Genomic DNA, 25,408 nt, shown 5'->3' on the forward strand with positions numbered 1-25,408 from the left:
TTCATGAGAAGGAACACTTCCATCCAATCACAGTGCTGCCTCATTCATTAGCTCACATTACACCCACAGTGGAGAATCCAAACTCATGACATGGACATAACCTCTGTTTCCGAAGGCAAGAGACTTCAACTGCATTCAGAGAACATAAATTAGAGTGGACATTTATACTAAACACCATGGTCAAATCGAAATCACTCCACAAAATGTTCCACAGTCCATAACAGGACCAGCGCAAGCATTTCTTGGCTGCAGTTGTACTAGTTCTGCTCCAAACACGCTGTTAATGAGTGAGGGCTAAGAGTGCTGATTCCATCACTTCTTCTCTGTGTTGGATAATGGACATGATAAGATTTAAATTACACATAAGAATAGACCACATTCCACTCCATAACTGCACTGGCATGAACATGTTTGTTGGTTGGCTGCTGCCGCACTTCAAACACGAGGCAGTGGTGTATTTCAGGAGTTTTTGGGGAGGCTGTTCTGTTTAACCACGCCAATCACATCTTCTCGCCATGCATCTGATCATAAACAGGACGGCTTGTTCAAAAACAAAAGACAATGATGAAAACAAAAAACTCAAGTCATGTAAACTATTTTTGACCTACTTTACATCAAGTTAACGGGATTTATGCCTAATACTTACTGGTGTTATGTCATCATGACAGTGGAGTTAAAATACTGGATAACTTTAAACAGACATGGTTAGTAAGTGATTTTATCACACTTGAGTTATGTTAAAATATATTATGCTATCTAGCTATACTTTCAAAAACTGTGTGTGTATATGTTTTGTGAACCTGTTTACTTTCATTGTAAGTTCCTTACTTCATGCTATGAAGATGAGTCTAAATTATTTTCTGTGGCAATCATCATTATGCCACAAATACTTCCAATAGACTTTAACTTGTTTTAAAACCAAAACACTCATTGTAATAATAAATATTTATAAATTATTGTAAAGTCTTCAAGCAGTGCTGGTTTTAATAATGGTAATGTCTGCTCGGAGTGCCGTTCTTACTTCATTCTCAAAAGTCTGAACAAAATATCCAAATCTTTTTACAGATTTGCAAACTGTTCTAATGCCTTAACTTCTCACACTTCTGTCCAATGATTAATATACAGTAAAGTGCCCCAAACTCTTTTGTTTTCATCTCCACTCATAATGTGATGTTCAGCCATCTCTGATGTTTGCATTTTTTGGAAGTCAGTCTTGACTCCCTCCCATTTTCCCTCTTTCCGCCCACAATACTCACCCACATTTAATAACTATATCATTAAATCAGATTGTATGTTCAATTTTCCTCTTTATATTTATCTGTTTTTCAATTTTTGTCACAATTTTTTTTACACTGTTTGACTACACCATGGTCTGTCATTAAACACAATGTGTGTTAAAATCGTTTAACGCACACCTAGCTGTGGATTATCCCTTTCATATATTGCACAAAGTTTCATGATTGACTGATACAATTGAATATCACAAAACACTAATGAAAACATTTGCATTAACAAAGCATTTTTTTATTTGAAATGTCAATCATTTTATAAATATGTTAAACTTACTAGAAAACTTTTTGCAACCAAAACATTACTTATGCAACAACTAACACCATGTCTTAACCAGACATGTTGCCACAGCACCCAATAAATATTTTTAAGTTTTTCAATATTAATCCGTTTTTGTCCTAACCAGCCACGGCAAGTGGCAGAAAATTCTGTCGATCGATTGGTTTCTATTTCTGCAGTGTTTAGACCAATTCTCTTTGGTCTTAAGTCCTTCTCATAACAGAACATTAAAGCCGTCATCTCACTAGTGGTTTAAAACAACTTGGTTTTGGCTGAGGGTGTCAAACTGATTTGCTTAGGTCTCACTCTCTTAACAGTGTATAACAAGAGTAGTACTGTGTGAATAATAACAATTGTTATAAACTTACAATTAACTAAATTAGGATGTGAGGATATCTTTGCCCTGTGGATGTGTGTGATTTTGTTTTATTTTTTATTTTTATTTTTACATAATTGTTTTGCTGTTCTGCCATGTTCTGATTTATTTTTTTATTAGTCATTTAAGTGTCGGAGTGGTGCTGTGTCATGTCCCATTCAGTGTGCAGACAAACTGCTTGTTTCTAGAATCGCAACGCAACGTGTCTGGTCAGGACATGGTGTAACAGTAACAAATGGCTCATATACACTAATAAAAATTGGTGTTCTTGATTGGCTGCTAAAAATGAAGTACATTATGAACTACATTTGGCATCATTAAGTTAGTGAACCATTTACAAAAACAAAGTACTTTAAGGTTATACATTACAGTTCACGTAATGGCTGCATGTCATAACTGATTATTTGGCTGCAATTTGTGGGGACAATTATTTCTTATTGCATAAATCCCTTTAATTATGGCTTTTGTTTTGTGTATTTTATGTGAGTCTATGTGAGAAGTTCGGTTTGCAGTTAAAATGTGCATTTGTTTGACGCGCTGGTTCCTGAGGTCCACCCACCTCTGAACTCCTCTGCACACCTGCTAGGGGAGCTATGAGCTCCTCTATGGAAGACAGCTCCAAATCACTCTCCTCATCAGATAGCTAGAACACAGATATAATACATCCAACAGCCATTCAGTCCAACACTATAAATATATTATAACAGTTTAAAAAACAAATTATATTTCAGCTGCTGGATTTCAACGGGTTTGGTAATGGTGCATATATTTGTGAGAATGTGTGCCATTTATTTACCGCTCGCTGCTTTACAATGGTGGGGCGAGGGGAGGGGTTGGAGGCTGGTGGCAAAACTCTAGTCCCGCCCACAGGCTTATTGACTGGTTTACTTAGCTGTCTTTCCAAGCTTCTTGTCAGAGATTGGACAACAGAACCTGCAATCATAAACCATTCATCTTAACTGACAAAACTGACTTTACTAGACAGAAAGTGTTCCATGGGAACCTCTTGCACAGGGAATGAGTTTGACATCACTCACCATGTGGACTGTGAGCTTTGAGGAGTTTGGGTGAGCCTGATGCCTCTGAAACCTCGCTATCCGACCAATCAAGCTCAGCAGTTGGGTTAAGCAGTGAGCCTGATTGGACAAGTCGCACTGAGGGGGAGGGCTTGCCCCGAGAGCTGGTGATGTAGGTGCTGTCCTCAACTGACTCGTCCTCCTCCGAACTGAAAGGAGGTGTGCTGAAGAGAGGAAAATACTCATTAAACATATGCTGATAAGCCGGAGGTAAAATTAACAATAGCTAAAAGCTGCTTGGCCTCTCAACTCTGGCACAATTCTATTTTCATGTTTCCCTGAAGTAGTCTGAACAATGTTAAAAAAGTTTACCTGTTCTTTTTTTGCCGTGTTGGTTGAGTCTGAACCTGAGGAGGTGCTCTGGAGTGTGGGGTGTGTATTGGAGTAAGTGCTTGTGACTGCTGAGACTTGGCCCTTTGAATGGATGGCTTTGAGCTGGATCTAAGCCTTTTGTTCTTCACTGGGGTTGAATTTTTCTTTTCTCCTAAAAATAAATAGTGGCCCATGAAAGTATTTGGACACAATCAATGTTTTACTTGTCTGACACAATAATGTATTAGAATTAGGGCTGTCAATCGATTAACATTTTTAATTGAATGAATTACATGGTGTCCCGATTAATTAATCGTGATTAATCGCATATACAAATATTTGCTGAAAGCCCCTCATATAACAATAATTCAATATATAATGATGAAATAATGATACATAGTTATCTTAAATAAATATATATATATATATATATATATATATATATATATATATATATATATATATATATATATATACAAATACAAAATATTCAGATAATTAAAATGCATTTCATTCTTTTGGCAGAAGAGTTAATCATTGATAAGACAATACAAAAATCAGCTTTAGAATACAATGTATATTATGCATATAATTGAACATAAGCCAATCATTGGCATACAGTTCACAGCAATCCATTTCACAAGTGAATTTGTCAATCAGTTGGAGATTTATTATGAGGGCTTGTTTAAGGGCCCGTCAATGTACACCTGCGTCAGACTGCTTGTGTAGTGTCTCGGGTGCGTTGCGTCATAAACATAACATTTTTAGGTCACTGTGTCAAGTATATAATTTGTATAAATACAGTTTAATACTTAGAACACATCTTGAGATACCTTAGTTTGAATTTGCGCTCCATCAAGTGTTTTGAACGCAAGAACGTAACGTGTTTTCTTCACTGTATAAACTGCACATTGCCACACAGCTGAAATTTAAATGACTGCCCTCTGGAGTAAACAGGTGGTACTACAAGCTTGCATTTCTCAGGAATCTTCCTTATTACGGTCCGGGGGCATTGCGATTAATTGCGTTAATTTTGTTTATAATTGTTATTTTTTTTTAATTAATCACACTGAATTAACGTGTTAAATCTACATCCCTAATTAGAATGTTTCTTTAAAATGAATATGTTGTCTTTTTGGGGTGCCTTTCTGAGCAAATGTTGATAAATATCCAATTAATTGCAATTAAAGTGATAGTTCACCCCAAAATGTAAATTAATTAATTATTTACTCACCCTCGTCTAGTTCGAAATCAATATTGCTTTCATTTTTGGTACACAAAGGGATACATTTTTGAAAAAAAAATATGATAAATAATATCATACAATAGTAGTGGATGGTGATCACCTCTTTAAGCTTTAAAGGGATGCAAAGTATCGTTCAAATTATTCAGTGTGACTCAAGCCTTGTTGTGAAGGCACACGATAAGGTTTGGTGGGAAACAAACTGAATTCTAATGTACTATTTAGTAAAAATCTTGACCAACCTTTGCTCTCCTGTGCACGTTCATGAGAGAGCACAAGAGCAGCAGTTATGCTGCCCCTACTTGCTAGATAGAGTGTTCAAGCGAGAAACCGCTTGTTTGGTACAATCGTACCACCACAAATACTGCATATAACAACAGAAAACCCAACACCGCTGCACACAAACCAGAGAACCAAACTTACAAAACATGTGTGAAGAATTTGATGTCGAAGAGGAGATGCATGTCTATGCCCAGCCTTATCTGTATAAACCGAAGTACTTGGAACTGAGAGAGATTGAAGGGACACACATACACAAAGAAGCCACAGTCTGACAAAGAGCACAGGAGTGTTTTTGAGGTTTTAAATGTTTTGCTTATTGAAAGTGAATTAGAAGAATTGAAAAGTAGAGTACCGGTATATGTCACATCTTTTCCATTCTGAAAAGATGCTGGCTTCAATATGACACAGATTTTAGAGCAGTGCCAGTTCATAGTGAACAGGGCTGCACGATGCGACACCGCAAATAGAAACCAAGCGATTGACAGAATGTCCCTTTGCTCGCCGTGGCTGGTTAGGACAAAAACTCTGATTCATTTAGAAAAGATACCTTTAATTTTGTTTAGGTTCACATCTGGTTAGGACACATTTGTGAGTGTGAGTCAGGTTTTCTGGTTTGTTTGCAGCTGTGTAGTGTTTTCTGTTGTTCTATACAGTATAAAAACATATATATATATATATTAGTACAAAAACAAGCAGTTTCTCACTTGAATGCCACATCTCGCTAGAGGGGGCAGCGTAACTGCTGCTCTCCTGCACTCTCGTGAACGTGCACAGGAGAGCAACTTAAATACAAGGCATGAGTCACACTGAATAATTTATTAGACTTTTGAATTATACTTTTGCATCCTTTTGAAGCTTGAAGAGGTGGTCATCATCCAGTGCCAGTGTATAACATTACTAAGCACAATTTTATTTAAAAAATGTCTCCCTTCATGTAGCAATAAAGAAAAAGTGATATGGTTTAGAATAAGAAAAGGGTGAATAAATAATTAATTAATTTACAATTTGGGGTGAACTGTCCCTTTAATCGCAATTAGGATATTCATAAAACATTTTTTCAGGAAGGCACCCCAAAAAGATAACATATTAATTTTAAATAAATATTCTAATTCATTATTGTGTCAGACAAATAAAGCATAAATTGGGGGAAAAAAGTGCCTTTAGAAGTCAATATATTGTTTGTTTTATTCCCAAATCATGCATTTCCCAAATCATGCAATCAAGTGCATGGTCAAGTCCACATGGAAAAGATGTGTCTTAAGCTGTTTTTGAAAGACAGAGAGAGAATCTGCTTCACAGATGGAGTTGGGAAGGTCATTCCACCAACGAGGTACAGTGAAGCAGAACGTACAGGAAAGTGATTTGGTGCCTCTTTGTGTTGGTATAACAAGGCGCCGCTTATTAGCAGACCGCAGGCTTCTGGTGGGAACGTAGCTCTGTAGAAATGATTTTAGGTAAGCTGGAGCAGATCCAGTGACTGTTCTGTATACCAGCATCAGAGCCTTGATCTTGATACATGCAGCAACAAGCAGCCAGTGTAGAGAGACAAGGAGTTGTGTAACATGAGCTCTCTTTGGTTTGTTTAAGACCAGACATGCTGCTGCATTCTGGATCATTTGCAGAGGCCTAATTGCACATGCAGGAAAGCCTGCAATGAGAGCATTACAGTAATCCAGTCTAGTTATGACAAGTGACTGAACAATTTTTTGAAAGCTTTTGAAGCTTCTAATGTTTTCAGCATCATAAACGCCACATTTTTAAGTTTTAAGTATTTGCATCTTGAGATCCCTTCATTCATTGTCCAACTGTCGAGCACTCATCCTGGCTCTCATTTCGTGCCTGTGCTGCTTATGAGCTTTATTGAGGCACACTGACTGCCCCCTGCTGTGGATTGTAAAAACACCACGTTACATGTACTTCAAGCTTGAATTGCAGGAAATTGTAGAAAAATACGTACTTTGTTTTACAGAATTTACATATGGGTCTATGGAGTTGTCAGGGGCATGATACATTTTGGGGGTTATTTTACGTTTAATTTTTCAAATATATGTAATCAAACTAAGTGAATGCGTAAAACTGATAATGATAAACCTTTTCTAAGGACTGACTTCACTTTTCTATTTCATTACTTTTAAACAACAGGTGCCAAGGTGATTTTTTGTGTATAGTCAGAATATTATAATTCAAACATATTTCTATTAGCATAATAAATAACACATCTGCTTACTCTGTTTCAAAGTGCTGGGTGCTGACTTCCCCTGGCTCTTCTGTAGGGCTTTCACACGCATGGTGACCTCATGTGCCAGGTTGTCCCTAAGGCTCTGAAGGTCTGGCTGCTCTCTGGACCTTTGCAGCCGCTGACCAGTCAACAGTGCACTCAGACTCTTAAAAGTTTGCTTTGAGATGCCCTTGGTACCCTGTTAAAACATCATCACTTCAACTACTGAACAATGCTGTTGAATTACATAATGTAGACTTGTTTTTATTTGGTCTACCTTCCACAGTCCAATTTTCTCCAGTTTTTCCTCCAGAAATTCTTCTACGATAGTTCTAAACTCTCTCATCAGTTCTGGGTTTTCAGTGAATGACTCTAGAATCTTCCCCTGGGCTTCTCCTGAGTCCTCCAGGCCTGGAGGGGCATTATGTTTTTAAATACTGATCACTCAATATCTGATTTGTGTATCTGTATGTGTATTATCAGAAAATATTAACCACATACTCTCTCCATCTTCTTCCTCTTTTTCCTCAGGAGAATCTTTGGCATTCTGAGAAACCACTGGAACTGTTAAATGAGCAGCAATTTTTCATTTTTATTTTATATTATTTTAATCAAGTAATGAGTATAAGTCTACAAATAGCTGATTTAATGCATTACCTGCAACAGGCATGGCTGACAGTTTTTTAATCTGTGATAAAGCATAAATTAGCAAAATGATTAGTGTTCATGAGACATCATCAGATTACTTAACAATAGCTTATTTCTGCAAAAAAAAAAAAAAAAAAAAAAAACTCATTTTGATTAAAAAGAACATTTTTTGCTATCCAGGTTAATATGCAGAGACAACAATAAGCAAGCAATTTGAAGGTTAACTTCCCTGAAGAGTGTAAATGATGTGGCTCTGTGGAGCTTCAAAACATTGCTCTGTTTGAGCAGCCTTACATACTTTAGCAACATTAGCTTAAAGGAATATTCCGGGTTAAATACAAGTTAAGCTCAATCGACAGCATTTGTGGCATAATATTCATTACCAGAAAAAAAAAAAATTTCTTTAAAAAAGGCAAAAATCTGGGTTCCAGTTATGCACTTCCAATGGAAGTGAATGTGGCCAATCTGTAAACGTTAAAACTTCTCACTGTTTCAAAATTATAGCCACATGATATAAACAACATGCATGTTGTTAACGTGATTTTAGTGTGATAAAATCATTTACTAACCTTTTCTGTATAAACTTATAGCCAAATTTTACAACTTGGTTGCCATGATGATATAATGTCTAAAACAACTGTAAACTTTACAGTTTAAATAATGTATTTAATAATATATGATTGTCTTTCTTTTTCTTAACATAAAGGGAGAAATTGTGAAGAAGAAAAAAAAATCTTCTCAGTGATGTCATACAATGCCAGTTTATGGTGACTACCTTTTCAAGCTTCAAAAGAATGCAAAAGTATAATTCAGGGGCGTATTACAGAAAGATCCTGTTTCGTAACCATTGCAATTTCAGTTAGGATCTCATTTAGGACAAAAGCTTTCACAGAATAGTATTTCCTAAGTGCATTATCTTGTCTTAACTACAGTTAGGATCTGCTTCTGTAATATTAATTTGTGACAAATCCTAACTTGACTGATCAGATCTTAAATTAAGATAGGGAGTTTGTAATATTCCCCCAGAAGTCAAATAAATGATTCTATGAGTACTCCCTGTAATCTGCCAGCAGAGGACCTCTCACAGCACCTTTTCCCCTTTTGGTAGGTTCAGAAAGGTTTCAGATATTTGGGCATATTTATTTTCTCTCCTTGCTTGATTCTTGCAAAGCAGACATAGGAAGTTGGTCTTCCCTCCCACTGTCATTAATAGGCCAGGTTAAATTGGTCAAGATGGTAACATTGCCCAAATTCTTATACCTTTTCCAACATTTCGCCACACTTATTAACAAGACCTTTTTGTCACTTTAAATCAGATAATAAACTCCTTTCTGTGGGGCAGGAAGTGTGCGCACATCAAGAGAATGGTCCTTCAACTCTCAAAGTCAAAGGGGGGTCTTGCCTTACCGAATTTTCAGCAATACTACTGGGCCTGTAATATTCCTAAACTTCTTTATTGGGTCAATATCTCAGGAAATTTGGAATTGTTATCCTCAAAATATTCACTTCACTCATTGGTGTGCTCTCAGCTTCCTATAACTGTCAAAAATGTCTCAGATAGCCCTGTAGTCACCAATTCGCTTAAAATATGGGTTCAATTTAGGAAGTACAGTGGCTTGAACAGACCCTCAACTTTGGATCCTACTGTGAACCATCCTTCCTTCCAGCCATCTTGTTCTGATCCAATTTTTTGTGATTGGTCTGCTAAAGGTATCAGGGTCATTAAAGAAATCTATGATAAGGGAATTTTTTTTTCTTACAGAATTATCAACTAGATATTATCTTTCCAACAATCAATTTCTTTTCTCCAGATTAGACACTTTTCCCCCAATTTCCAAATTTTCACAGCGCTTCACTTTTTCCACATTTTGTTATGTTACAGCCTTATTCCAAAATTGATTAAATTCATTATTTTCCTCAAAATTCTGCAAACAATACCCCGTAATGACAATGTGAAAGAAGTTTGTTTGAAATCTTTTCAAATTTATTAAAAACAAAAAACAAAAAAAATCACATGTATTCACAGCCTTTGCTCAATATTTTGTTGAAACACCGTTGGCACCAATTACAACCTCAAGTCTTTTTGTGTATGATGCTACAAGCTTGGCACACCTATTTTTGGGCAGTTTCTCCTATTCTTCTTTGCAGGACCTCTCAAATTCCATCAGGTTGGATGGGGTGCCTTTGCTCAATACTTTGCACAGCCATTTTCAGATCTCTCCAGCGATGTTCAATCGGGTTCAAGTCTGGGCTCTGGCTGGGCCACTCAAGGACATTCACAGAGTTGCCTTTAGCCACTCCTTTGTTATCACTGTGTGCTTGGGGTCATTGTCCTGTTGGAAGATGAACCGTCACCCCAGTCTGAGGTCCAGAGCACTCTGGAGCATGTTTTCATCAAGGATGTCTCTGTACATTGCTGCATTCATCTTTCCATCAATCCTGACTAGTCTCCCAGTTCCTGCTGCTGAAAAACATCCCCACAGCATGATGCTGCCACCACCATGCTTCACTGTAGGGATGGTATTGGCCAGGTGATGAGCGGTGCCTGGTTTCCTCCAGACATGACGCTTGCCATTGAGGCCCATCTTTGTTTCATCAGACCAGAGAATTTTGTTTCTCATGGTCTGAGAGTCCTTCAGGTGCCTTTTGGCAAACTCCAGGCGGGCTGTCATGTGCCTTTTACTGAAGAGTGGCTTCCGTCTGGCCACTCTACCATACAGGCCTGATTGGTGGAGCACTGCAGAGATGGTTGTTCTTTTGGAAGGTTCTCCTCTCTCCACAGAGAAACGCTGGAGCTCTGTCAGAGTGACCATTGGGTTCTTGGGCCCTTCTCCCCTGATTGCTCAGTTTCTAGGAAGAGTCCTGGTGGTTCCAAACTTCTTACATGTACAGATGATGGAGGCCACTGTGCTCATTGGGACCTTCAATGCTGCAGAAATGTTCTGTACCCTTCCCCAGATCTGTGCCTCGATACAATCCTGTCTTGGAGGTCTACAGACAATTCCTTGGACTTCATGGCTTGGTTTGTGCTCTGACATGCACTGTTAACTGTGGGACCTTATATAGACAGGTGTGTGCCTTTCCAAATCATGTCCAATCAACTGAATTTACCACAGGTGGACTGCAATCAAATTGTAGAAACACCTCAAGGATGATCAGTGGAAACAGGATGCACCTGAGCTCAATTTTGAGTGTCATGGCAAAGGCTGTGAATACTTATGTAAATGTAATTTTTTTCGTTTTTTATTTTTAATAAATTTGCAAAGATTTCAAACAAACTTCTTTCACGTTGACATTATGGGGTATAATTTTGGAATAAGGCTGTAACATAACAAAATGTGGAAAAAGTGAAGCGCTGTGAATACTTTCCGGATGCACTGTATATCTATTGTCTTCTTTTGTTGCTGTGCAAGATGTTAATGCTTTTACTATGTTACGGGCTAGAAGGCTTATTCTCTTTAAATAGAAAAATGTTTCTCCACCCTCACATGATATATGGATCAAAGATATTCTGTTTTGTTTAAAATTGGAGAAATTAAGATATTCCTTAATGGGATCTTTAAAAGTTTTTCACAAGACATGGAAACCCTTCTTAGATTGCATTGACACAATTGCCCTCTCACCTGAAAATGCAGAGGAGGATTAATTGATTCAGTATGTAGTGTTTGTTATGATGGTTATAATGTTTTGTTCCCTGTCACTCCTGGAATTTTGGTGTGACATTTTGTGTATGTCTGTAAATGGCTGGGGATAATTGTTGGTTGGGGGCTGACTGGACTTGGGGGGAGGGGGGCTTTAAAGGGGGGGAAAAGCAGAACCTTCAGTTGTGAGGAGAAATTATTCCATGAGACTCATGATTTGTATATGATATATGATATGCATATGATAAGGTTTGGTGATAAACCAAAATCTAATGTATTATTTAGTGAAAATGATCACTGACCATTGATCTCCTGTGAACGCTCTTGATAGAAAAATGAGAGCAACAGTTCACGCTGCGCCCACGTGACATTCAGGTGTTTAAGTGAAAACTAGTTTTGTTTATCTAAAAACAGGTCTGCCACAGCGATAGCGATAACAGAACACAACACAGCTGCACACAAAACAGAGAATAGAACTTACTAAACATGTCTGAAGAGTTTGTAGTCAATGAATTGATGCATTTCTATGCTCAGCCTTATTTTTTTATGTTTTTGGACCAGTGGCAGTACACAGTGGACAGAGTTACACACTAGATGCCAAAAATAGAAAAGAAGCAATCGATAGAATGTACCATTGCTCATTACTGCTGGTTAGGATAAAAACTCTGAATACACCTTTTATCGTGTTTCGTTAGCCATCAGATTAGGACATGGTGGGACTGTAGCTGCCTCCTCTATGTTCCAAAAAATAAAGCTGGACATAGAAATGCATAAATTGTTTGACTACAAACTCTTCAGATATGTTTTGTAAGTCCTGTTCTCCATTTTGTGTGCAGTTGTGTTCTGTTGTCGCTATCACTGTGGTGGACCTGTTTTACGTAAACAAAACAAGTTTTCGCTTGAATGCCCAAATGTCACTGCGAGGGGGCTGCGTGAACTGTTGCTCTCGTTCCCTATCATAAACGTGGGCAGGAGATCAATTGTCAGTGAACATTTTAAATAAATAATACATAAATAATACATACAATTGGATATCTTTATAACAGTCATGAATCTCATTGAATAATTAGACTTCTGAATTATACTTTTTCACTCTTTTGAAGCTTGAAGTAGTCACCATATACTGCACAATTTCTCCCTTTGTGTTAAGAAAAAGAAAATCATATAGGGTTATGACAACACAGGGGTGAGTAAACAATGTCTGAATTATTATCTGTGGGTGAACCAATCCTTTAAGTGTTTATATAAAATGATAAGCTTCACATTTTTGCCTTTAAACCCCCCAAACATTGGCCCCATTCACTTTCATTGTAAGTGCCTCACTGTAACTTCGATTTGTGCTTTTTTTTTAAGAAAAGAAGTGAGGAGTCTAAATATTTTTTGTGGGAATCAACATTATGCAGCAAATGCTGTCGATTGAGCTTAGCTTTATTGAACCTGGAATAACCTTTAACCACACAAGTTAAGAGCAAGACTACCTGTAATGATCTGTTTAAAGGGGAATTTACTACAGATGGGAGTCTGGGGCTTTTACATTTAATGGTTAGTAGATGTCAGTTAATACAGATACAGTTTGACCCCCATAAAATCTAATACTTATTAGATTTACAGTGGGTACGGAAAGTATTCAGACCCCCTTAAATATTTTCACTCTTTGTTATATTGCAGCCATTTGCTAAAATCATTTAAGTTCATTTTTTTTCCTCATTATTGTACACACAGCACCCCATATTGACAGAAAAACACAGAATTGTTGACATTTTTGCACATTTATTAAAAAATAAAAACTGAAATATCACATGGTCCTAAGTATTCAGACCCTTTGTTCAGTATTTAGTAGAAGCACCCTTTTGATCTAATACAGCCATGAGTCTTTTTGGGAAAGATGCAACAAGTTTTTCACATCTGGATTTGGGTATCCTCTGCCATTCCTCCTTGCAGATCCTCTCCAGTTCTGTCAGGTTGGATGGTAAACGTTGGTGGACAGCCATTTTCAGGTCTTTCCAGAGATGCTCAATTGGGTTTATGTCAGGGCTCTGGCTGGGCCATTCAAGAACAGTCACGGAGTTGTTGTGAAGCTACTCCTTCATTATTTTAGCGGTGTGCTTAGGGTCATTGTCTTGTTGGAAGGTGAATCTTCGGCCCAGTCTGAGGTCCAGAGCACTCTGGAGAAGGTTTTCGTCCAGGATATCCCTGTACTTGGCCGCATTCATCTTTCCCTCGATTGCAACCAGTCGTCCTGTCCCTGCAGCTGAAAAACACCCCTACAGCATGATGCTGCCACCACCATGCGTCACTGTTGAGACTGTATTGGACAGGTGATGAGCAGTGCCTGGTTTTCTCCACACATACCGCTTAGAATTAAGGCCAAAAAGTTCTATCTTGGTCTCATCAGACCAGAGAATCTTATTTATCACCATCTTAGAGTCCTTCAGGTGTTTTTTAGCAAACTCCATGCAGGCTTTCATGTGTCTTGCACTGAGGAGAGGCTTCCGTTGGGCCACTCTGCCATAAAGCCCCGACTGGTGGATGGCTGCAGTGATGGTTGACTTACTACAACTTTCTCCCATCTCCCGACTGCATCTCTGGAGCTCAGCCACAGTGATCTTTGGGTTCTTCTTTACCTCTCTCACCAAGGCTCTTCTCCACCCGATAGCTCAGTTTGGCCGGACGGCCAGCTCTAGGAAGGGTTCTGGTCGGTCCCAAACGTCTTCCATTTAAGGATTATGGAGGCCACTGTGCTCTTATGAACCTTAAGGGCAGCAGAAATTTTTTGTAACCTTGGCCAGATCTGTGTCTTGCCACAATTCTGTCTCTGAGCTCTTCAGGCAGTTCCTTTGACCTCATGATTCTCATTTGCTCTGACATGCACTGTGAGCTGTAAGGTCTTATATAGACAGGTGTGTGGCTTTCCAAATCAAGTCCAATCAGTATAATCAAACACAGCTGGACTCAATTGAAGGTGTAGAACCATCTCAAGGATGATCAGAAGAAATGGACAGCACCTGAGTTAAATATATGAGTGTCACAGCAAAGGGTCGGAATACTTAGGACCATGTGATATTTCAGTTTTTCTTTTTTAATAAATGTGCAAAAATGTCAACAATTCTGTGTTTTTCTGTCAATATGGGGTGCTGTGTGTACAATAATGAGGAAAAAAATGAACTTAAATGATTTTAGCAAATGGCTGCAATATAAAAAAGAGTGAAAATTTTAAGGGGGTCTGAATACTTTCCGTACCCACTGTATGTTATAATATGTTATAAGCACTATAACAATATTAATGCTAATAGGACTAATAATTGAATCAGCAATTAGAGAAAGTCCAGGGAGGAGATCCCATTTGGAGATGACCAAGAACAGTTGACTTGCATGGAGGACATGGAGATCCAGATTGTTCATTAAAGGTTTTGCAAAGTTGTGTAGTTTTGTGTATCTGTATATACAATAAATTGGTGTTAAATGAACACTCCTTGGTGTCTCCACGAGTCACAGTGTTAAAAACTAACACTGAATAGAGCTGAAACTGCTCTGTGTTGTGTTGAAACTACTATGTGCTGTGTTAATGTTGAAATGGCCAAACAGATCATCATGAGATCAAGTAGGTGTGCTCTCTGAATAATGACTGATCATTACTGATGTCACCTGCTGATAACAAGTAGAGTCTACTGAAGGATAGAGGAACAACAAGAACAGGAAAACAAGAGAACAAACCAGCAAACACCACAACAATTCAATCTGTCTAACTGAGATGTACATCAGCTGCAAATAAAATGTGCAAGGTTGTGTGAGGATGTTTAAGAAATGCAGGTTATTTTGTTTGTCATATGTGTAAAAAAGAAGTGTCACATGTGTCTCAGCAGGAAACCGATGGAGTGCGAACTCCAGGTAGGGAAGGAGGTATTGCCCCAAGTGAAGGAGTTCAAGTACCTCGGGGTTTGTTCACGAGTGAGGGGACAATGGAGCGGGAGGTTGGCCGGAGAATCGGGGCAGCGGGGACGGTATTGCACTCGCTCTATCGCACCGTTGTCACGAAAAGAGAGCTGAGCCGAAAGGCAAAGCTCTCGATCTACTGGTCAATTTTTGTTCCTACCCTCACCTATGGTCATGAAGGCTGGCTCATGACCGAAAGAACTAGGTCGCGAGTACAAGCGGCCGAAATGGGCTTCCTCAGAAGGGTGGCGGGCTTCTCCCTTAGAGATAGGGTGAGGAGCTCAGTCATCCGTGAGGAGCTCGGAGTAGAGCCGCTGCTCCTTTGCGTCGAAAGAAGTCAGTTGAGGTGGTTTGGGCATCTGGTAAGGATGCCCCCTGGCCGCCTCCCTAGGGAGGTGTTTCAGGCACGTCCAGCTGGGAGGAGGCCTCGGGGAAGACCCAGGATTAGGTGGAGAGATTACATCTCCAAACTGGCCTGGGAATGCCTCGGGGTCCCCCAGTCAGAGCTGGTTAATGTGGCTCAGGATAGGGAAGTTTGGGGCCCCCTGCTGGAGCAGCTGCCCCCGCGACCAGACTTCGGATAAGCGGTTGAAGATGGATGGATGTCTAAAAAGTTATTTTTAAGAGAGGTTTGTTTCTATTTAGTGTTTCACTTGAAGTCACCATTATGGTGATTAGTGTTCACTTTGGTTAGGCAATTCAACTTTATTATACAACAAATACTTTCCATCCAGTGCAATATTGTTTAAGAGAACAACAGAGAAAATTATTTGTCATTCTAATTCTAATTGAGACTGTATATGATAATAAAGATTGGTCAATGTGATACTGTTGTGACAAGTTGAGCAGTTACTATCTTTAGAGTATATAATCATTTGACAATACGACTGTAACAGATACTCCGACTCGATGGTAGTGTTAAACCCGGAGGTGTAGTTTATTCAGAATGAGTGGGGAGCGGGTAAACCTGGGTGATGACTGCAGTTCGCTGGATAGCGGGTAAACCTGGGTGATGACTGCAGTTCGCTGGATAGCGAGTAAACCTAGGTGATGACTGCAGTTCGCTGGATAGCGAGTAAACCTGGGTGATGACTGCAGTGCGCTGGATAGTGGGTAAACGGGAACTAGACGAAGGAGCAGTAGAGCTTGGATCAAGGATACGTAGGAGCGTGGGAGAGGAGAACCAGGAAGATCACGAAGTGTCTCCAGGAGGAAGCAGGTAGGTGAGTCTGTGATCGACTTATGAGAGCAGACCAAGAGTGACAGGAGAGTGGAGCTTATATACTGTGAGGTTGATGAATGTGGGAACGAGCTTCAGGTGCAGGTGATTAGAAATCGGGAGAGGGAGATCGTGGGGTGTGAGTGCTGGGAGTGTCAGGAGGAACTGTGACAACGACACAGACATCAACATTTCATATACAAAACGCAACAACGGTGATAATTAACAAACTAATTTTCAGGCTCATGCCACAGTGCATGCTGGGTGCCAATGTTGAGCACTGTACTATGTGGACACCCACAATGCATTAGGCATGAATCTGAAAATGAATATGTTGACTGTCACCGAAATGTAAACTTTAAGTTATGACTTATATTTGTTGCACTTGAATGATGTCTCAATTAAGTACTTTAACTCATCAAAAAGTATCCTTTTCATAGTGCATCACAACTGTTCTCTTGAACAATACTGCACTGGCTGGAAAAGTGTTGTACTATTAACCAACGTTTAAGTATCTAACCAAAGTGAACACTAATCAGCATAATTGTGACTTCAAATTAACCCCTTAATTCTCAATAAAGAACCTTTGAACACATATGAAAAACAAAATAACCCACAATATTTAAGCATCAACACATGGCACATTAAGAGACTGTTGTCCAATAATCTATTTTATTTGCCGTTGATGTACATCTCAGTTAGACAGATTGAATTGTTGTGGTGTTTGCTGGTTTGTTCTCTTGCTTCCCTGTTCTTGTTGTCTCTTTTTCCTTCAGTAGACTCTGCTTGTTAACATTCGGTGACTATAGATCAATTATCATTCAGAGGGTGTATCTACTTGATTTCATTAACTGTTTGGCCAATTCACAACACAGAGCAGATTCAAAACTGTTCAGTGTTAGTATTTAACTCCTGTAGAGTGGACACGTGAAAACACCAGGGATTTTTATGTGTGCAAACAAAATGTTCATATTTGCTTGAATAAATAAAACAGGCTACTAATACTGATAAAAAGAATCAGTAAAAAGATCAGAATATTTGTGTTGTGACTCTTTTAACAACAAAAACAATAAAAACAACAATAGTAACAATAATAATAACGATAATAATAAGAAATATAGCTGCAAACAGCAGTAACCGAGGTTCAAGTGGCTTAGGGCCATTAAGTGCATGTGCTACAAGATTTTAAAAGTTATTCTGATAGCTCGTAAGCAACTAAAACAACCGTAGAGATTATGTTTTATTTACATGTCTGACTTTTATCTTAGCAAAAACAATAGGTTTTCAGTCCTACGTGCTTGAACCCATAATAATAAGAGCAGCAGCACAATCAATTTTTCATAACATCAAGGATGGTGGCCCTTGCTTTGTATTGTTGACAGAATTTGGCCCTTGGTGAAAAGTATATGTGAAACCTGGAAAAATTCAAAATTTTTGCAATTCTGTTTGGTGCCTCTAACACTTCCCCTTTAAAGCAACTGTTTCTGACAAGACTTTGGTATCATAACTGACTCTATTGCCTATGAGTGTAACATAGCCCACCTTTGCCTCCTGAGATTTGATGAGTCTGTCCCTCTGTCTCAGCTGAGAAGAGAGAGAAAGAACCTGCTGTTGGAGTTTCTGTAGACTGGAGCCAGCGTTCTGCTTCACAGACAAGGCCTTCAGAAGCCTGGCATTCTCACTCTGCAGCTGTAAGTCACACACATAATACAAACAACACAAAAGATGTCATAAGATGATTCAACCATGCTGCACAGATGACACATACCAGACAGACTTGCCTCCTCTTTCTCCTGCTGGTGTCTTTCCTGTGCTTCCTGAAACTTTTTCCTCCATTCTCTTTTCTAAGTGAAAAAAATTATGTAAAATGATGAAACACATTGAGAGACAAGCTAAAAACACAAAGTGAGCACATAAAATTTAAAGGGGCCATAATCATACATATTTTTTATATCTGTTTATTTTTCCCTTTGGGTTATCTTTGTTTGTAAAATAAAAAAATGCCTTCTTAACATATTCAATTTGTTAAGAAGGGCAGGTTCAGACAGGTTCACAAATCAGTCGGAATTGAAATGTGCTGCTGTAACTGTTATGACTGGATTCAAATTATCAGGGATCTTGTTAAAAAATAAAATTCAGTCACTTGTTTCTAACATTGGGATCCTTCAGAAGGATATGCAGAGCAGAAGGTGCTGCACAGAGCAAGGAACGGCACAAAGCAGGGGCAGATCTACTGGGGTGGCAAAGGGTGGCAAATGCCACCCTAAGAAAAAGCATTGGCACCCAATCTGCCACCCCACCATAAGTATACACATGTATTAAATATAAAAGTAATTATATTATAGTTGATGTTGACATTGTGTAAGGTTTATTCATGTCAAACTGCCTAAACTCTCACCGAATGATCAAATGACTACAGACCCATAGCATGATTGATTACAGCAGTAATCAATCCTGTGATTTTTTACAGCAGCTACAGTGGGCTATCACAACATCGACCAATTGCCTACCAACTATTGCAGCGTGTGTACAGTGTTTGGGGTCTTGTGCCATTACCAATGACCACATGAACAAATATGTGGAAAAAAAGAGGTAAAAGATTAATTTCTCAGTTGTTTCCAAGTATTCACAGAATGATTATTAGATGCATCGCTGTCAGTTATGGGTTGAGACAGATAGGACATGTCCTCACCACTTTTTGAAATAGCTTTTTTTCAGGTATGTGTATAATCCAGATGAAACATCTCCAGTTCTTGAATTGTAGTTTCTATTTCATCTGTGTGTGTTTCGACTGGAGATCCGGAGCTGGAATGTGTTATTTTTAATGTTATGATGTTTGTTGCGGCTGTTATCAGTGTTGTTTAGTGTCGGAAGTTTTTCTGCAGCCCACATTCTATTCTGTGTCCCCCATTGTAATGGCCTTCTCTGCCTTATTGTTTGTGTGTATGCAAAGTGTGTGTGTTGAATTTCAGAGTTTGCTGTTTTTACAGTTTACATTTACATTACATTTATGCATTTGGCAGACACTTTTATCCAAAGCAACTTACAGTGCACTTATTACAGGGACAATTCCCCCTGAGCAACCTGGAGTTAAGTGCCTTGCTCAAGGACACAATCGTGGTGGCTGTGGGGATCGAAACAGCAACCTTCGGATTACCAGTTATGTGCTTTAGCACACTACGCCACCACCAATTCAGTTTTATTTAGACCTAACTTCGGGCTAATCTTAGCTTCCAAATGGATCATTCCAGCTGCAACAATGGTGATAGGCCTACAGGACTTTATTAGCAGAATAACATGGGATATGCATGCATTTTCCATAACAAAATAAAATAAAACATTTGGCCTGCATAAGGTGGTGACGTTTAGACCAGACTGCTAGTTCTATATGTGAAGCTTAGGAACATTTCAAATTTGTTGATGTGTTTAATAGACAATGTCTTGGTGTTCTGGAGATATATAATTTGTTACTTATTTTTATTAAGATTTTGTTTTGTTTTTTTATGTTGGCAAATCAGTAGAAAAAATTTTACTATGTGGTTTCTGTGGAAAAGCAGTTGTATCGCAAATTCATGGACATTTGTAATGTGATAGTGACTCCAACAAATTAACTAGTACTTGTTGCAGTGAAGCTTGGTACCTTCAACCATAAGAACTATGCATGGGCGCTTGCTTTAGTGTTGCTACCCCTCATAGTCTGAATGCCACCCCATAAAAACATTTCTAGATCTGCCCCTGGCACAAAGCTTGGCACACTTATCTTTCCTACTTTTTTCTTATTACCTGTAAATGTGGCCATACATACTGTATGTTAATGTATTTTGCAAAGCAATTTCCAGCTCAGTTTCAATAGATTGCCTTTTTGGACAATCTATTGGACCATGATTGAATATTTCAATTATATGAAAGACCCAAAGTTGTAAAACTGTGAGAACTCTCACCTTCTGGACCATTCTCTCTTTTAGCTCTTTCTCTCTGTTTTCTCTTCTTTCTTTCTCATGGTTGCTCTCTTCTTGAAAGCTTTTGTTCTTGTAAACGTTGCTTAATGCATCCACCTCTCTATTTTGCAACTCCATTAGTTTCTATAGTTGAAAAAATGACAAACATTATTATAAAATACAATAAAATATTGATTGATTTATTTTACATCAAAAACATCAAAACACAAAAACAAAACATTATAACCTACTGATAATTGCATTGAAACATAACATGTAGCTTGCAAAACCAGAGGATCTATCTCCATCTATTGGTGACAGTTTAAAATATTCATGTTGAACTCTTGTATGCTCACAGCCTCTATGGATGAGTTCTTGCTTGCCATATCTTTAGACTCCTGGAAAAACAGCTGTCTCAGCTCCCCAATTTCCTGCTGAAAATTTCTTCTCTCCTCCTCTTTCCATCTGTCCAGAGCTTCTTTCTCTAACTGTTCTCTTCTTAGTTGCTTCTCTTGCTCCTGACACAATAAGGTTTAATAGATGTATTTTCTCCAGGAAAATATTATTTTTTGAACAAAATTATTTGTAGTACTTGAACTGGTTATTTTATGACTAAAATAATCAAATATAAATAACTTGCATTTAAAATTCTTACAAGGATCCAAACTCATGAGAGATTAAAAAAGGTGAAAAATGCATAGCAGGTGTTCCAGAGGAATATTTTCAGCTATTTAATTGATGCATTTAAAGCTTCAAGTTTTAAGCTAAAAGTATCCATTTCAACTGATTTTAATAAGTAATTAAAAGTGCAAATTAAAAGTTTTACCAAACAATTTGGAAAAATTTGCTCTAAAAAAGCTGACTTTATCCGAAAAGTTGAGTAGCTTGGATCCCTGAACTAACCAATACTGTCAAATGAGTGAAGTTCAACACTGTCTAATTCCAGCAAATCTGCATTTCTACATACCTGCAATAATGATGGAAATGTTCAATTTCTTTTTAGTAGCCATTAATTCTACATAGACGAGGTACTGTATGTGCCAAAATAGATTTATTTTAAAAATTGTTGCTGACAAGCCTTTAACTGGCTGTTTAATAGCAGGTTCTATTGTGACAACCTAACTCTTATTGGGCATGTTGTCACAAAAGGAAAACATATTTTATGAAAATATTCAATAGTGTTGTACATTAGGTGCAGAAGAATGAACATTTGCTATGCAAAATGACTTGAATCCAAGAAAACCCAACCTTATAACCCTGGAATTCCTCAAAGCCATAAAACTAGGAGACTGCCAAAATGGCACCGTAAAGTCTGGCATGACCCAGCTAAATGAGATGAACCACATCTGGACAATAAAATAAACAAAGGAGACTTGTCTAAGATCACATGCCCGAAAACACTCATGTTAATAATTATCCAAATGACTATCGTCATATGGACTGGCGACCTGTCCAGGGTGTCCCCCGCCTTTCGCCCAATGTTAGCTGGGATAGGCTCCAGCCCCCCGCGACCCTGTACACAGGATAAGCGGTTGACGATGGATGGATGGATGGATGGACTATCGTCATTGTTCAAGATCTGAACTGTTGAACTTTTCTTTAGCAGGACAAACTAATGCTCATAACTTCAAATATACGAATGAACTTGTCAAGTGTATACAAGTATATCTCAGGACATCTCATATTCATTGACACAATTGCAAAACTTACTTTACTGTACATTGTACTTTTTATCCTACACATCTGCCAAAATGCCTAGAACTCTTCTTCAAGGTTTAACCTGATAATATACCCTGACAATCATGTTTCTCATAACATGTAATGTATTATCCAGGTTGTAATACCAATGAATGAACCATCATGTTTTTTACTTACATGTTGAATATTCATGAAAGTATGTCATATTTAGTATGTAAATGCTTGCTTGTTTATGCAGAGAATGTTGATGTTAACGAATGTCATGTCTCTTGCACTGTTTTCAAGATACATTAATAAATATTGCCATATTCTGAGCGGGAAACAGGAGTCTTCACAGATAAAGTCTCATCAATCATCAATCATAAATTACCATGTGACTCTAAAAATCTGCCTTTGATTGGCTTAGAGCCTCTTTGGGGTGTGAACAAAGCAAATGGCCAGCTTAAAAGACGCTTAAAAGGGTTAAAATACCAGCCTGAACAACCCCCTCAAGCTTTTCTCATGCTCCGCACTCTCTTGCTTCTTCACTTCCATTCAGCTCCTCATCCTCCGCCCTCGTGGCTTGCCGAGTCCAGGAAGGCTCGGAGTAAAGCTCAGAGGAAGCCCTTCTCTTCTCTGCACTACGGCACACACATGTCACGGGAGTCACCAGTCCTCTATGTGGAAGGCCTCGCTTCAAAGCCCCACCTCATCATCCCAGCAACAGACATCCACAATCTTAACAGAGGCCCAAAACATTGACGGAACGACCAGAACTTTCTACAAAGAGCCAAAGAACCAAGCAACACAAGGAAACACAAGTACATCTCCAGACTTTGCTGAAAGTGCTTGTGGTCTGCAAATCGAGTTAGACTGAATTATGTATCAAATGGTTCTCAAGGCATTGCCTGCAGGCTTCATAAATTCATTTTCTCTGTATAGATTATTTCCATTCCAGCTACTCTGTTCACTTTACTCACCAACCTATTTCATGTTTGTTTGTATTCAAAGTTAATTTTACTGTGGTATATTATGATAAATAATCTTGTCACTTGATTTTTCAAAGATCTTTGCATCTAAGCTATAACTAACATATTTGTGATATTATTTTCAATAAGCCATGAGAATATTATTATTCCAGTAAGTGAATTAATAATAATTCCCTTATTAAAGCAAATTCCTTTAGTGAGCAGGTACAACAAGTAATTATTTTTGTATTCAGACAAATAATACAATTATTTGTCATTTACCCTCCTTATAATTGCTGTAGAAAGTGACTAATTCCATTATGAAATTGACATAATGACGTAGACATGCGGACAGTTTAATTTAATTCCTAACACACATACTGTTCCCTACAAAATGATGGAGTTAAGCGGGCACGTGTACATTTACATTAACCGAAGCTAAGCTCTATATAGCTAGCCCTTGTTATCTCCTATATAGAAACATACTCTTCTTTTTATTTTGTAGTAGTGCAGTAATTCAAATTCCAAGACACATGATTTAAACAAAAGAAACAGCATTTTCTAGACCACTGATATGACTGTCTTCATTTCATGTGAGTGCACATGATTTTAATCATATTTGTCAAAAGTGTTCTTCAATCTTTATTTGTAAAAAACATTTTATGAGGAAAAAAATTACAGTGCCCCTTTAATCTTAATCAGAAACTTCAATACTAAGAGCTAAAGCCTATCTGCCAATAAACAATAAAATATGGGAAAATGTTTAGCAAGTACAGTATCAAACAATAGAAACAGAGGAGATACTTAAGAGGTTCTGTCCAGTATGAACTATATGTGCTAGACCTTGATTCAAACACAAACTTACCTGGTGTTGCCTCAAACTGTCCATTTCTCTCTCTGCCTGTAGCTGCATCTGTGTCACTCTTAGTCTCTCTTTCAGCTCTTCTATCCCATCCTCCATCTGTTCTACCTGCCTCTTCTTCTCCCTCTCTGAAACACCAAACACACACAATACACAATCTGCCAAATTTAAATGCATAAAATACAAAGGCAGTGATTGAGTTTCATAAAAAAATATTTTCCACCAATCATACATTTCTGATCATTGAAATGTATAGTGTTGGTATTGTGTTATCTGAAATGTATGCAACTTTTGAAGACATTTAAAAGGCACTACCTGCATCTGTGACCTCGGGATGTCGTCGCTGAACATGTGCTTGTAAGTAGGAGTAATTAACAAATGATTTTTCACAGAAATGGCACTGACAAGGAAAATATCAAAAGATTGTTAAAAAATTTGTTTTACTACAAATAAAGGTAATTAAGCTTTGGTAACCACAAAATAACTCATTTTTATAATGGTTATAAAAGAAAACCACCTTGTGAAAATTATTAGAGCTGGCCTGCAGGAGGAGCTGTTGAGTGGAGATCAACTTCTTTTTTTGCCGCATCTCCACCTTGGTTTCTTGCAGTTTTTTCTCTAGTTCTACTCTTTGTTCTCCCTCTCGCTGGGCCTGAGAGAGCATCCCCTGCAGACGCTCCTCCAGTCCTGATAGCTGTGAACCCAGGAAATCTTGACAGTGGAGCAGGTACTCTGTGCTCAGCTGGGACATACGGAGCAGTTTGATCAAAGAAGGATCAGCAGGCCCACGGCAGTTCGGACAACGCTCACCCACCACATCACAGAACGTTACAGTTGTAATGAAATCCTGAAGCACACCGACATCTATTTCCCGCGCAACCCGGTCCACATCAAGGGCAGCAAGACGCCTCCAGTCTACAGACTCAGAACGTGAGCGAAATTGAAAGTGCTGAGGGTGGGGAGCTGGGATCCAGGAAGGTGTGTTGGACAGTGTGGAATAGGGCTCACCGGGAAAGAGATGGCCAAGCATGGTGAAAGTTTTGGGATAGACAAATGACTGGATATGTTGATTCCTATAAAGAGGCTGAATGGGGAGAGACAGAGAAAACAGAAAGTACAATTACAATTTGTTCATTAGGCTGTTTATTTTTAGTGAAGGAAATGCAATTCCCAATACTTTATTTTTCTTATCTAACGCACTCTTGTTAAGCCACACAAACTGTTGTTATGCTTGATTAATATAAATGGTGTGTACAAAGCATTTGTGTCAGCTAATTGGGTCACTGTATTCTTCTCAATATACATCAGGGGTGTTGCGAGGGGGAGGCTTCGGAGGCTTAAGACCCTGATTTTTATTTTCTTTTGTTTTTTGAAGAATCACATGTTTCACTTCACAAATAAATATGTTTTATGACTTTATTCAAACATGTAGTCCGTCTATCTAAT

The 25,408-nt window shown here is 38.4% G+C and overlaps 1 protein-coding gene across 1 annotated transcript in view; it reads right to left on the minus strand.

The window, feature by feature from the left end:
• Window positions 1-1,589: 1,589 nt before the first annotated feature.
• dzip1l (DAZ interacting zinc finger protein 1-like) overlaps window positions 1,590-25,408 on the minus strand; it is a 35,715-nt gene continuing 11,896 nt past the window's right edge. Inside the window, 16 exon segments of the mRNA XM_052130965.1 lie at window positions 1,590-2,498; window positions 2,501-2,588; window positions 2,742-2,878; window positions 2,983-3,185; window positions 3,334-3,505; window positions 7,086-7,275; window positions 7,354-7,487; window positions 7,578-7,640; window positions 7,734-7,764; window positions 18,060-18,206; window positions 18,299-18,361; window positions 20,459-20,599; window positions 20,812-20,973; window positions 23,966-24,090; window positions 24,278-24,362; window positions 24,480-25,046. Coding sequence (XP_051986925.1) covers window positions 2,458-2,498; window positions 2,501-2,588; window positions 2,742-2,878; window positions 2,983-3,185; window positions 3,334-3,505; window positions 7,086-7,275; window positions 7,354-7,487; window positions 7,578-7,640; window positions 7,734-7,764; window positions 18,060-18,206; window positions 18,299-18,361; window positions 20,459-20,599; window positions 20,812-20,973; window positions 23,966-24,090; window positions 24,278-24,362; window positions 24,480-24,992 — 2,295 coding nt within the window. The 5' untranslated portion in view covers window positions 24,993-25,046 and the 3' untranslated portion in view covers window positions 1,590-2,457.

Source organism: Xyrauchen texanus, chromosome 7 (assembly GCF_025860055.1).
Source record: "Xyrauchen texanus isolate HMW12.3.18 chromosome 7, RBS_HiC_50CHRs, whole genome shotgun sequence".
Classification (NCBI taxonomy): Eukaryota; Metazoa; Chordata; class Actinopteri; order Cypriniformes; family Catostomidae; genus Xyrauchen; species Xyrauchen texanus.